The sequence below is a fragment of the Anthonomus grandis genome, chromosome 17, assembly GCF_022605725.1.
Source record: "Anthonomus grandis grandis chromosome 17, icAntGran1.3, whole genome shotgun sequence".
NCBI classification, from domain to species: Eukaryota; Metazoa; Arthropoda; class Insecta; order Coleoptera; family Curculionidae; genus Anthonomus; species Anthonomus grandis.
The window spans coordinates 7,714,149-7,727,992 of record NC_065562.1 but is presented as its reverse complement, the minus strand read 5'-3'; the positions used below and the strand labels follow the sequence as shown (position 1 = coordinate 7,727,992).

At 34.2% G+C, this 13,844-nt stretch overlaps 1 protein-coding gene across 2 annotated transcripts in view; it reads right to left on the bottom strand.

The window, feature by feature from the left end:
• LOC126746624 (tetratricopeptide repeat protein 7B) overlaps positions 1–13,844 on the bottom strand; it is a 159,900-nt gene that overhangs the window by 76,404 nt on the left and 69,652 nt on the right. For both annotated transcript variants that reach the window (XM_050454954.1, XM_050454955.1), the window contains one exon: positions 823–997. In XM_050454954.1, the coding sequence (XP_050310911.1) occupies positions 823–997 (175 nt within the window). The remainder of the gene's footprint in view (positions 1–822; positions 998–13,844) is intronic.

The following is a 13,844-nucleotide window of genomic DNA, read 5'->3' as shown; positions in this document are numbered from 1 at the left end:
GTTACATGAAATAAACAAGAGAACCTTTTTTATTTAAAATTAAACTGTCTTTTAGATTTTCTAGTCGTTTTAGCCATAACTGAATAGGCAAAATAGATATGTTGTAATTTACCTAAGTAACAGGGTGTAACTAACGCCCTGTACAAATAATGCTAAATTCATCACAAAATTCGTAATTTTCATATCAAAACACATAAAATCGCTAATTTTCAAGACGATACTGCTTAAAATCACAAAATTATTAAGAAATTTCTAATTAAAATTCCAACTTTAAATACCCTGTATCTCGTAATCCTGCAACATTCGTATAAGACATGTTAAGCTCAATCGCCATATTTTGGTGTATAGCATTTCCAGTTCAGAGATTGTACAATGTACATTCTTAATCATTCACCCTATGGGAAACCGAAACTAGTACGATAATTGTTAATTAAAAAATCATAAACGAGTGGAGGACGACTTAGTGTCTTTTATGAAAGAAAAAAACAGAACGTACACTTGCCTGCTTTTTAAATCCAAACCTTATTACAAAACATTAAAACAGAAAAACAAGTGCGGAACGTACTCGCGAAAACTAAATGCGTATTTATACAAAGCATAAACTTTCGAAATATTACAAGATCAATATTTAGCCCTTTAATTTATGGAATAAATACATAAATGCAACATGCCATAATACCAAAATATTTATTATTCGAGCACAACTCGTAGCCCATTACCATTAATTGTCAGGCCATAATAACGTCGTAATTTAGAGCGGTACAAGGATAATCAATGAAATAAAAGAAAATGTTTTCAGGAGAAAAAACATTTAAGACTTACCTGATTAAGTGATGCATAATATTTCGGTCTCCAATAGGATGATTTAGCTGAAACATTTATCGGAGGTTGATATTTGTCTCCAACAAGCCCTTGAAGCAATAACTCGGCGAGTTGGGTCATAAATTTCAGACGTATGCTATTTATACCGTGAGCCTCTATTGCACACAAAGTATTTCTGTAAAAAAAAATACAACTTACATTTGTTCGGCCGTAGAGCTAAAAAGTAGAATTCTTGGAAAAACATCACTAAAGTCAAATAGCTAGATAAAGCTTTTCAGTTCATACCACACATAGTCTGTCACGTAACATTAATGTTGTAAAATAAAAATATTAATAAAACACAATAATATAAAATGCTCTGAAATTTATTAAAATAATATTAAAATTCAAGAATTACTTCATATTAAAATAACATAAAAAATTACATATAATAACCATATGTAAGTAAGGCCTATACAGGGTGTCCCATAATCAACATCACACGCTATAACTTTTTTAGTTTAAAATATAATTTTTTTTAAGAAAATGTTTTTTTAATATTGTGAAGAAATATGTAGTGAAAAAAAAAGTATTTTTTATAGTTATAGGACCACTACCCAAAATTACTTGAAAAACTAGCACCGACAAATTCATACCCTAAAAATCACTCCAACTTTTTTTTTCAAATGGCACCACCATTATTTCTTCCATTGTTTGTCATGCTTGTAAAATTATTAAATAAATTTGATTAAAAAAAAATCATGTGTTAACATCAACGTAAGGCACAGAATATCTTTTATCGATTTTCTTATTAGTTCCCTCATGCCTTTGTTAAAAACCTTAGCAAATTTTCAAGTTATTAGTATTTTATTTAAGTAATTCAAACAAGTTAGGTAAAAAGAACAAGAGTGTTTGTCAATAACGCTCCAAACACAATTGACACTAGTTAAAAATTATCAGCGGCTAAATTAAAACTAGCGTATTTTTAAATATTTGTTTAAAATTAGGGTAGTTCAGTGCTAACAAAATAGTTTAAAACATTTTTAGATTAATTCTAATTTATATAATGTCTGTTATAATAAATTATTGTATATTATGTATATCATTTTAAGTAATTTTTTTTCAGGAACATGTTAATTGATTATTGCAGTAAATTAACTCATTTATACAGGGTGTCAATGAAATGGTGTAAAAAAATTCGGGGGGTGATAGTACTCCTAAAAATTTTAAAAAAAGTTCCTATAACTATAGGGTGGAAAATGCATATTAAGGGAGTTAGGGGCACTAAAAGGGTAAATTTAAAAAACGGTTTTTTGAAATTGTAGGCTTAAAAAACAAGATAAAATTTCGAAAAAAAATCCTCTGCCATAAATTTTGACCCAAAATCAAATGGTGATACTGAAAAATAATTTGGAAAATCGGAAAGGGTAGTTTTTGCAAGGGTAGGGGGTTAATTCGTGAATAACTTTTTTTAGGTTATTTTCTTCGCAACGTGGGTTCATTTTTTAAAAACTACATACTTTTTCCTACAAAAAAGGTACTCTTGTTGCACATCGCCCAGAACGATGGTTTTCGAGAAAATTGAAGGCAAAAAGTTTGCTCTGATGGGCTGCTAACTGGTTAAACAACATAAACTTATGAAAGTTATGGGGTTTCAAAAGTAAACAAGTAGTTATTAAATAATTAATTGAAAAATCTAAATTTCATGATTTTTAAAACATCGTATTGCTTTAAAAAAACGAAATAAACCAATTACCAAAATTCCTTATTAAATGCATACTTATTTGATTCATTAGCCTAGTTTACACCGCGAGTACCAAATATTCAATACGCGGACCCAATCCCCTATTCTCAAACTCAACGTGCGCGAGTTGACAAGTTTACACGTAAATTATTCCAAATTGTGACTTAATAGGTTTGAGAATAATGTAGAGGTTTTAGTCCGCGTACTGAATATTTGGTACTCGCGGGGTAAACGTAGCTATTGAAGGTATGCGGTCTTATCACTTTATTTATTTTGCATGTACGCAAAAGAAATGTTCTGGTTCATAAATATTTTTGTCAGTTGATTGTTGTTGAAGTGTGCGTAAACGTAAAATTTCACAAATTATGGAATACCCTGTGTGTGAACTGGCAGATATGCATTTTATTTATGGAAGAGCAAACGGAAACGGTCTTTTGGCTAAGCGCTTGTATGTCCAAAAATATCCAAATCGCAGGGCACCTTCTCACCGGATATTTGCGAGAATTCATCAGCGCCTAAGAGACACAGGTTCATTTGGACATAGAAACCAAGACCGTGGCCGTAACTTGATGGTACGTACACCTGATGTTGAGGAGCGCATTTTAGCACATGTAGAGGAAGATCCGGGGATATCTGTAAGGAGAATTGCAGCGCGGGAAAACGTGAGTCGCCATTCTGTGTGGATGACTCTTAAGACTCAACTCCTGCATCCGTATCACATCCAAAGGGTACAAGCTCTTGCTCCGGCAGACTATCCCGCTCGAGTCATCTTCTGTCGTTGGTTATTAAGAAAACAGGTACAAGATCCCCTTTTTTTGGCAAATATTTTATGCACGGATGAAGCTGGGTTTACAAGAAATGGAATTTTCAATTACCATAATACACATCACTGGTCCGATGAGAACCCTCATGCTGTTGTGGAAAGTCGACACCAAATTCGATTCTCAGTTAATGTTTGGGCGGGAATTCTTGGCGATAGACTTATTGGACCATTTTTTCTACCCCCGAGGTTAATTTGACACCTTTTGAAAAGTCGCTTGTCATTTATAATAATAAACATTTTAGGCTAAATGGTCAAAGTTACCTTAATTTTCTAATACATGATCTACCAGCACTTTTGGAGGAAGTTCCCATAGCACAGAGGCAGATCACGTATTTTATGCATGATGGTGCACCAGCTCATTTTCCGCTAGCGGTGAGGAATCATTTAAACCAAGTTTTTGAGAGGCGTTGGATAGGACGTGGTGGTCCACAAGCTTGGCCAGCAAGATCACCAGATCTTAATCCATTAGATTTCTACTTCTGGGGCCACTTGAAAACTTTGGTTTACTCAGTGCCGATTAATACTGAAGAGCAACTACGTCAACGCATTATCGACTGTTCCAATCAAATTCTTACAACCCCAGGGATATTCCACAGGGTACGCAGATCATGGAGAAGAAGAGCAGATGTCTGCATTGAAATGAATGGTGGTCACTTTGAACATTTACTATGAATGAATTAAGAAATGCATTATTTTAATAAGGAATTTTGGTAATTGGTTTATTTCGTTTTTTAAAGCAATAAGATGTTTTAAAAATCATAAAATTTAGATTTTTCAATTAATTATTTAATAACTACGTGTTTACTTTTGAAACCCCATAACTTTCATAGGTTTATGTTGTTTAACCAGTTAGCAACCCATCAGAGCAAACTTTTTGCCTTCAATTTTCTCGAAAACCATCGTTCTGGGCGATGTGCAACAAGAGTACCTTTTTTTGTAGGAAAAAGTATGTAGTTTTTAAAAAATGAACCCACGTTGCGAAAAAAATAACCTAAAAAAAGTTATTCACGAATTAACCCCCTACCCTTGCAAAAACTACCCTTTCCGATTTTCCAAATTATTTTTCAGTATCACCATTTGATTTTGGGTCAAAATTTATGGCAGAGGATTTTTTTTCGAAATTTTATCTCGTTTTTTAAGCCTACAATTTCAAAAAACCGTTTTTTAAATTTACCCTTTCAGTGCCCCTAACTCCCTTAATATGCATTTTCCGCCCTATAGTTATAGGAACTTTTTTTAAAATTTTTAGGAGTACTATCACCCCCCGAATTTTTTTACACCATTTCAATGACACCCTGTATATGTAAAATAAAGCTGAAAATTTTTATTTTTATTCAGATCAATATCTGATGCTAGCACCTAATCCCTTTTCTCTATAAGTAACCTTTTTGAGTAGGCGTTTGCTTAAGATATTACGATTAAATGATAACAGTGTCAGATTAAATAAAATCTGATTTCCCGCCTTGATTTGGCCACGCCTTTCACCATTTTGATTGGTTCAATTAGGCACGTCAAACTGTCAAGCTAGTTACAACAGATTCCGTTGCTAAGCGAGAGGACGCTAGCTGATTTGTCAGAAGAATTCTGTTCAATCAGTTTGTAGGCGCGTTAGAGGCTACATTGATTTTTGGAGGCAGTGTTTTTAACTCTTTCCCTCTAATCTCTTATTGTTTGTATGTATGTTATTTAAGGGTAAGTTGAGCTTACTATAAGTTGTATTGGCTTACATCATCTGCTTTTTGGCTAGAATTTTTTTCATTTTGTGCATGCTTGTCTTAAATTTCTGCCTTCAATTAAAGTAATATGAGCGATACAGGGGAGGGGGCGGCCCCCCCTGCCTAAGGTAAAAAGTTCAGAGGAATGTGTTGTAGGTAATGCTGGCATTCTTCAAGATTCTACAAATGCAAAACTTAAAAAAGAACCAATTCTTCATTCACAAAGTGATAATGGTCCATTTTTAGTTTATCTGGAATCCACTGAAAAAGTGGGCTTCAGTATAGGCAAGTTTAATAACATAAAAATTGCTAGAGGTATCTTTAACCTTAATCTTAATGATGTAAAAAAAATTAAAAATAAAGGCCTAAATAGAATTTCTGTAGAATTCATTAATTATCAAGCAGCAAATAACTTTGTAAAAAATAAACCTTTACTCAATAAAGGCTATAAAATTTTCATTCCTTTCAATTTTGTGACATGCAAGGGGTTAGTCAGGCAGATAGATTTAGAAATAGGGGAAGGAGAACTCTTAGAGTGCTGTAAAACAAATAGTGCAGTTGAAATTCTTGAAGTCAGGAGATTAAATCGTAGAATTGTTACTGGGTCAGTCCTCTTTACGTTTAAGGGTGTTTGTCTTCCTAAATCTATAAATTTATATAGGCTCGAAAGACCAGTATCCATATATAATATATCTGCATTGTTTTAGATGTTTGCGCTATGGACATACTCGTACAAATTTCAAAGGCAAAAAGAGGTGTTTTACCTGTGCAGAGGAAAAAAATAGCAATGAAGAGGAGCACTCCTGTTGTGAAATTAAATGCTTATATTGCAAAAACACACATACGTCAACAGACAAAAGCTGTCCAGAGTACACCAGACAGAAAAATATTAAAGAAGTAATGGTTTTTGAAAATATTACTTTTTATGATGCTAGTGAAATAAACTACATCTATCAAGAGATGGATTTGTATATCGTCCTACAGAATTCCCAAGCTTACAAAATACAACTAGACAAGACCCTTCAGAAATCACAGAGAGAGACGCACACACCATGCAAAAACAGCACCTGTAAAAAGATCTTTTCAACAAGTTGTCACTGAAAATAATAGGAAAAACGCATAATCCATAAGGGTTATGACAAAAAAGCACATAATGAACAGTTATTGTTTCCAATTCAAGACCTCAAAAAGAAACTAGAGCACCTATTTTTCCACAAATTTCAGAAAATAATTTAAATACATCATTGCCTAGTACTAGTGCAGTTCACACTTATGATTTACAAGAACCTCCTTACCCTGATGATGTCGAGCACATTATTAACGCAATTTTAAACACCTCAGAAAATAATAAAAGATTAAGCCAAAGTATATTATATAACCAAAACCTTGACTGGGATCGATCCAGTTTTCAATCTGATTCAACCTAAAAGCCTACCTTGCTTCTCACTTTTATGTTGAACAGAAATAAACTAAAAATCATCTGCTGGAATCTGAGAAGTATAAATTCCAAAAGGGACAATTTAAAAAGCCTTGTGCATAAAGAAGGTCCCGATATTGTTTTAATAAATGAATCATGGCTAAAAACTAAGGACACATTCAATCTAACTAAATACATATGTCACAATCAGGCAGGACAGACATGATGGTTATCGGGGAGTGGTCACCTGTATTTAAAAAAATCTTAATTTTAAGGAAATCGAAACTTTTTCATCAGACCACACACAATATATAATAGTAGAAATAGGTCATTTACAAGTGGTCAACTTCTATTGTAATTCACATAACAATATATCTATTGAAGTTTTGAGTAAATTGATTTCTTATAATGCTAAAAACATTATAATTATGGGACATTTTCACTACCATCATCCCTTATGGAATAAAGTCACACCTAATAAAGGTAGTAGAATTATCAGTGATTTTATTCAAGATAATAGACTTGTGATTTTGAATGATGGCTCACCAACTTTGTTTCAACTAGCCCTTGCAACACCAACTGCCGTAGATTTAAGTTTGATAAGCGGAAATTTAGCTACACAAGCTACATGGAATATTATCAAAGACTGTGGTAACAGTGATCATTTTCTCATATGCGTTATTCTTAACGATAACGGTGATGTTAATTTACATAATAATATTACTAGTACTTATAATATCAGAAACTTCAAAAGCGCAAATTAGGAAGCCTATCATGATAAACTCTTAATACAGCTCTCAGATCTTAATTATAATCTGGATTACGACCGATTAATATCTATCATTTTTGAGGTTTCTGAACAAGTAATTCCAATAAAATTGGTTGGAACACCTATGAAGAGCGGTAATCCATGGTGGGAAGATGAATGTACATCATGGGTTAGAGAAAGGAAAAATGTCATAACAAATTTTAATAATGTCCCATCTACTGAAAACTATATTATGGCTAAAAAGATAATTGCAATAACTAGGAAAAAACTAAAACATAAAAAAACGAAAAATTCAAACTTTTTTGTGGCACTTAAATAGGAATTCGAGTATCACATATGTTTGGAACAAAATTAAAAAATTTAATAACAACTCTAAAACGTATATAAGTGTACCTTATATTATATAAGGTACACTTATATATCAGGTGTTTTGTGTATGTTATGGTCTGATGATGCTCTAGTCGAGCGAAACTTGTAACCTTCGTTATTTTATTAAATGTATTTGTGATGCTGTAGATTTCGTATTTTTTACTTTTTATAAAAGTGTATGACCAGCATCTTTGGGATAATGGATGCATTTTTCGAGTTTAACAACTCTAAAACTCTATATAATCTACTTATTATATATAAGTAGTTAATCATGTAATTTCAGACAATTTTAAGCAATCCATTCTAGACAATATGTCAGTTATAAATATAGACCCAGTTTCAACCTAGTTCCGACCCAGGTGACAATTTCTTGCATTTTTCCTTAAATGAGTTAAACCTGGCCTTAAATAAAAAGAAATCATCTGCACCAGGTATGGATGATGTGTCCTATCAAATGTTTAAATGTCTGCCCTTTAAAGCTAAACAAATTCTTTTAAATATCTACAATAAAACCTTAATGGGAGGGGAAATACCAATATCCTGGAAAAAATTCAATGTTGTTAGTATCTTGAAACCAAATAAAGATCTAATGGACCCTGACAACTATAGACCAATTGCATTGTCATCATGTGGTGCTAAAGTTTTAGAAATTATGCTCAAGAATCGTCTGGATTAACAACTGGAACATGATCTAAAATTTTCAAATAGACAGACAGGTTTCCGTAAAGGAAAGGGCATATATGACAATATTGCATTTATCACATCTTATATTAATGATGCATTTATTTCCTCTGAATCAGTTATAGCAGTCTTTTTAGACATAAAAGCTGCATATGATAATGTAAACATTTATAAAATGTATAATAAACTACAAAACATGGAAGTGCCCAGTCATATGTGTAATGTAATCTACAGACTTTTTACAGACCTACTACTGTATTGTAGGAGTAATAATGGGTCATTCTTGGGTCCAGTGCTGACAACTATGGGTCTTCCACAAGGCTCCCCTTTAAGTACCGTCCTATTTAATATTTATATAAAAAACATTTTTAACTTAAATCTGGGGGATGCATTTGTAATAGGATATGCCGATGACTTGACAGCAATAATTAAGGGCAAAAACGTAGCTACAATGATTAATAAAATTAACATTGCCCTGGAACGCATAAATTTATATATACAACCTATCCTTATCGATTAATAAGTGTCAAGCAATGTGGTTCACTAGGGGGAGAAAAAGTGTCACCCACCTCCCATATAAATTAATAATTCAGTTATCCCCTTTAAACAAAATGTCAAATATTTGGGAATAGTATTGCAAGAGAATCAAAAGTGGCCACCTCACATCTTAAAGATTAAAAATTAAGCAAAAAAGTCAATGAACGTCAAGAGCATTGTGTAGAGTATGGTGGGGTGCAGATCCAAACACCCTTTTGACTGCCTTTTTTGCTTTGGTACAATCTCATCTAGATTTCGGTTTCATATTTTTTAAACCACGTGCAAGAACTGCTCTTAATGGAGTGGACGTGGTGTTTTACGAGGGCTTACGCATATGCATGGGATGTATGCGCTCTACGCCCAGAGTGGCATTATTAGCGGAAGCATGTATGATAGACCTAGAACACTGTAGCGTTTTATTTTTCTATTTTTTATGTTCACTAACGCTCCATTGACATTTCATTAATTTCAATAATTACATTAATAATTTCAGTCAACTTCTTTTATTCATATTTCTTTAAATTCACACTGTCAACGACACATTACTACTGTAACGCATCACTCTCCTGGTTTAATTATCCATGCTTTCTGTTGACGGTCCGTCACTTCTCTGATTGGTCATAATTAATATTTTCTCTGATTGACTGATATTGATAGCTCAGGCGACAGGTGGGGTCGTTATCGATTTAGTCGGTACTGCGTCCATTTTTCGACGACTTGTTCCCGTGTTGCAGGTAGGAGCGCACCCAAAAGGCCAGTTTTTTTATTTCCGAAGTTTGTGAAGCAAGAAGTAGCCAATATGGTTTATAATTTATGGTTCTTAATCTTGTTCCTTTAGGGAACCGTTTATTTCATAATTCTGGTGCAGGATGCCCAAGATTTTGATGGATAGATAATGAAAGTGAGAGTATAGCAAGATGAGTGTGTCACATTTTTAACGCCATTCATTTTTTATCGACAATGGCAACCGTTATTTTAGGGTTTTACTTTTCCGTTTTCCTCTTTATTCTTCTTCAATTGTTGATGGCTGCAGGCTTTTGATTTCCCCGGGAAATTGCTGAAACGGGTGGAGCTGGAGCCAGAGTTAAAGTTAGTATTAGAGATTTCCAGTTCGGATAGCTAAGCTACAAATGGCATACATTCACAGCTTTGGTTTTGAAGGCTAGCCGTTTATTTCTTGGAGGAATATACAGGCCAGTTTATTCCATTTATTTAAATATTACTAACCATAGATTTGTCTCACTTATTTACATTTTTATTAATATACCTTTTATTTCAATTTAACGTTATAAATATTTAATCAATGTCATAATTTATTACGTCAATTTCTTATCTATAATATTAATTATTTTTTGTTCAGTATTTTTCAGTACCCTTTTTGGTAGTTAGTAGATATAACACGGTTAAGGCTGATATGCTTTAGGTAAAAAGGTACATGAACTTTGCCCTGCGTAATACAAATATATACTAAAAATTTTAATAATTGCAATTTATTTTTCAAGTACTGAAATCTACCTAGTAGCGAACTCATAATTTAAATGTTACTTTTGTCAAATTTATTTTAATCATATCAACATTACTCATATTTTAATTCATAGCAAATTGATGTAAATATAATTTGGTTATATTGAGATTTTTTTGCCTCTTTAAATTTACCTTATCCAGGGTCATTTAATTGTTAATTGAAACCTATATACCAAGTCTTTTTCTTAGTTTTCCTTCATTTATAAAAAAAAACCCAGTAGCGCCCTCTTATTTAATAGTTATAATCAAGTTTAGATTCTTTAATAGCCAGTCATAAGTGAACCTTCGAACAATCCCAAGCGTCCAATAATTCTGAGCTACCGTCTGCAAACTCTTGGCAAAATAGTAACACTGCAAAGTTAACGCCACAACACAGAAGAAAACTACTGGGTCTTAAACTAATTTCCAAATTTTTATTAATTACAAATCACCCTATTATCCAAATCATAAATAATATTAGATCTAAAATAATGCATAGACCTAAGTTTTGGAATAACAATATAACTCCATATTTAGTGACTGCATTTCAAAGCTACAGACCATACATAACCCTACTCTATAGAGGAGCAAAATTTCCATGTTACGAAATCCCCTTAAACATTCTAAGTGGGCCTCTAAAAATTATTAAATGTAACTTAAAAATTGGGAGATATCATGACAGGAAATAAATTTATAGACGAAACCAACATCTTAAAAACCTGCAATATATTTATTTATTTTGATGCTTCAAAAAAGGGCAACAGGGTGGGATTTGGCATATCTATCCCATTCTTGAACTATAGATTCTCGTCACGTTTGCCGGATAATCTTAATATTTATAAGGCCGAAATAATTGCTATTCATGATGCTGTAGAAACCGCTATCAATCAACAAATCAAGAGAGCAATAATATTTTCAGATTCAAAAGGTGCAATCACAAAGCTCAGTGGTTCTTTTTTTACAGCAAATTCTGAATATTGGGTTCTTGAAACTAAGATTAATTGCCATGACTAACAACAATGGCTATGATATTAGACTGTCTTGGATCCCAGGTCATTCAGATATAACGGGTGGTTCAGAAAGTTGTTCATTTTTCGACGCTTCGTATAAAATTTGGTAGGGGGGCTAGAATCGTGCGAGCGTGCTCAATCGATAGCTTGGTTCAGGGAAATTTAGTCACCATGCAACGCTATACGGGAGAGCAACGCTCGTTTTGTGTACGAGAGTATTTCCGTAACAACAATTCGGCCACCATTGTGCGCCGTAGATATCGGACACATTTTGATTTGCATGACATTAACCAGTGCCCAAGCCCACAGCTGATCGTAAAAAGGGTACGTAAGTTTAACGACACCGGTTCGACGTTAAATAAACGAAATTTGGGTCGGCCAAGGACAACGAGAGTTCCCGAAACGGTTGCTCGGGTGAGAGCGTCTATACGCCGAGAACCGACCTTGTCTTCTCGCAAGCGCGCAGCGGCATTAAATGTCACCAGATCGTCGGTGCTGCGAATTCTTCACAAAGATTTAAACATGCATCCTTACAAAATTCAATTAGTGCAGGAATTAAAGGAAAATGACCCTCCTGCAAGACTTTTGTTCGTCAACGAAGTAATGAATCGATTTCAACGATTCAACAACATTTTTTTCTCCGATGAGGCTCATTTCCACCTAAATGGCCATGTGAACACACAAAATTGTCGCTACTGGTGTGCAACAAACCCGCAGCAAAAACATCAAAGGCCCCTGCATAGCCCAAAGGTCACGGTTTGGGCTGCAATGTCGGGATCAGGAATAATCGGTCCCTATTTTTTCGAAGACGCTCGAGGCAACGCAATTACCGTGAATTCGCAGCGTTACATAGACATGCTTCAAACATTTTTCACTCCCTTCAGGAGTTTGAGGGATACAATCGAAACACTTGGTTTCAGTAGGACGGTGCCACCTGTCACACCTCCAACCTGTCTTTGCCTATCGTTCAGGCGCTTTTTCCCAATAAATTAATCTCCCGAACATGGGACATTCAGTGACCCGCCCGAAGCCCGGACCTGACTCCCTGCGATTTTTTTTTTGTGGGGATACCTTAAGAGTAAGGTGTACAGCAACCGACCCGCCACCCTGAATGATCTAAAGGCCAATATCCAGCAAGAAATTGAAGCGATAACTCCAGAAACTTGCCAACGCGTTATTGAAAATTTTAGGGCTCGGCTTGAGGAGTGCCAGGAAAGAAATGGGACACATTTGGACAACGTAATTTTTAAGACATATATTTCCCAAGTTTTCTGTAAATTTTAAGAATAAATTTGTTACAATTGATCAACGGGTTTTTTTAATTTAATTTTATAAAATTAACAACTTTCTGGACCACCCAGTACCAGGCAATAATGAGGCAGATAATCTGGCCACTGATTTAAACATCAGGATATATTCAACATTCTAAAGCAGGAAATAATAAATACATTTAGGGACAAGTGGAAAATTTTAGTGTTAAACTATCATCGCAGATATGCTAGGGTACAACCCACATTTACCAACAAAAAATGGTAAACTTAAACTATAAAGACAGAAGACATATCACAACAATTATTAGAATGCGTACAGGACATTGCCTGACTAACTCCCACCTTTATCAAATTAACATGAAAGATAACCCTTTGTGTGATTGTGGTTCATGGGAGGACTTGAACCATAATTTTTTTGGGTGCCCAATTAATCGCGTTATTAATTTTGACCTATATAGGATCTTTGTATTAAAGAGAAGAGTATCACCATTAACTATGACTGATATTCTATCTGCTCCAGACGATGAAACAATAGAGATAATCATGCGATTCATAAACATTAACCAGATTAAAATCTAAAGCTCAACTTTCCAATTACCTTGAATTATCCTATAGTCCTGCCTTAATTGCTTGTTTTAGTGCATTGGTGTGGTCATATATTCTCTTTGTTGTATCACTAATATTCCTCCTATTTTACAGCCATAGATAGAAACAGAATACGCCTAGAGGCCCAATCATAAGTTATATGTGCTTATTAAAGAGTTACAGTGCAGCAAAGTATCCTGAGACTCCTACATGGTCCAGAGCCAGATAAAGTAGGATCTCACACAAATTGGGCTGGCAATTGCCTTGCAGCAGAGCCATCAAGTCAACAAGACAAGACAGTTTGTATGCAACCACCACTTCTCTATATATTCTGTGCCGTTAACTTCGATGCACTCTGATGCGACCCAATAATAAAAACATAGGCGCCTAAAACAATCAACCATTAGACCGGCAAGAGCTCCAACGCTAGCCCAGATTAAGTCAGTGCAGAGAGAGAGACCGAACGGTCATATTTCAAAGAAGTTTTTCATATAATGCTGTCAAATATTACAATGACCTGTCCGCTGATCTTGCCTCGTTTTCTGATATGCAGTTTGGGGCTAAATACAAACAATTTCTGCTGAGATATTTCCTATTACTGTAATTTTTGTGATTTGCT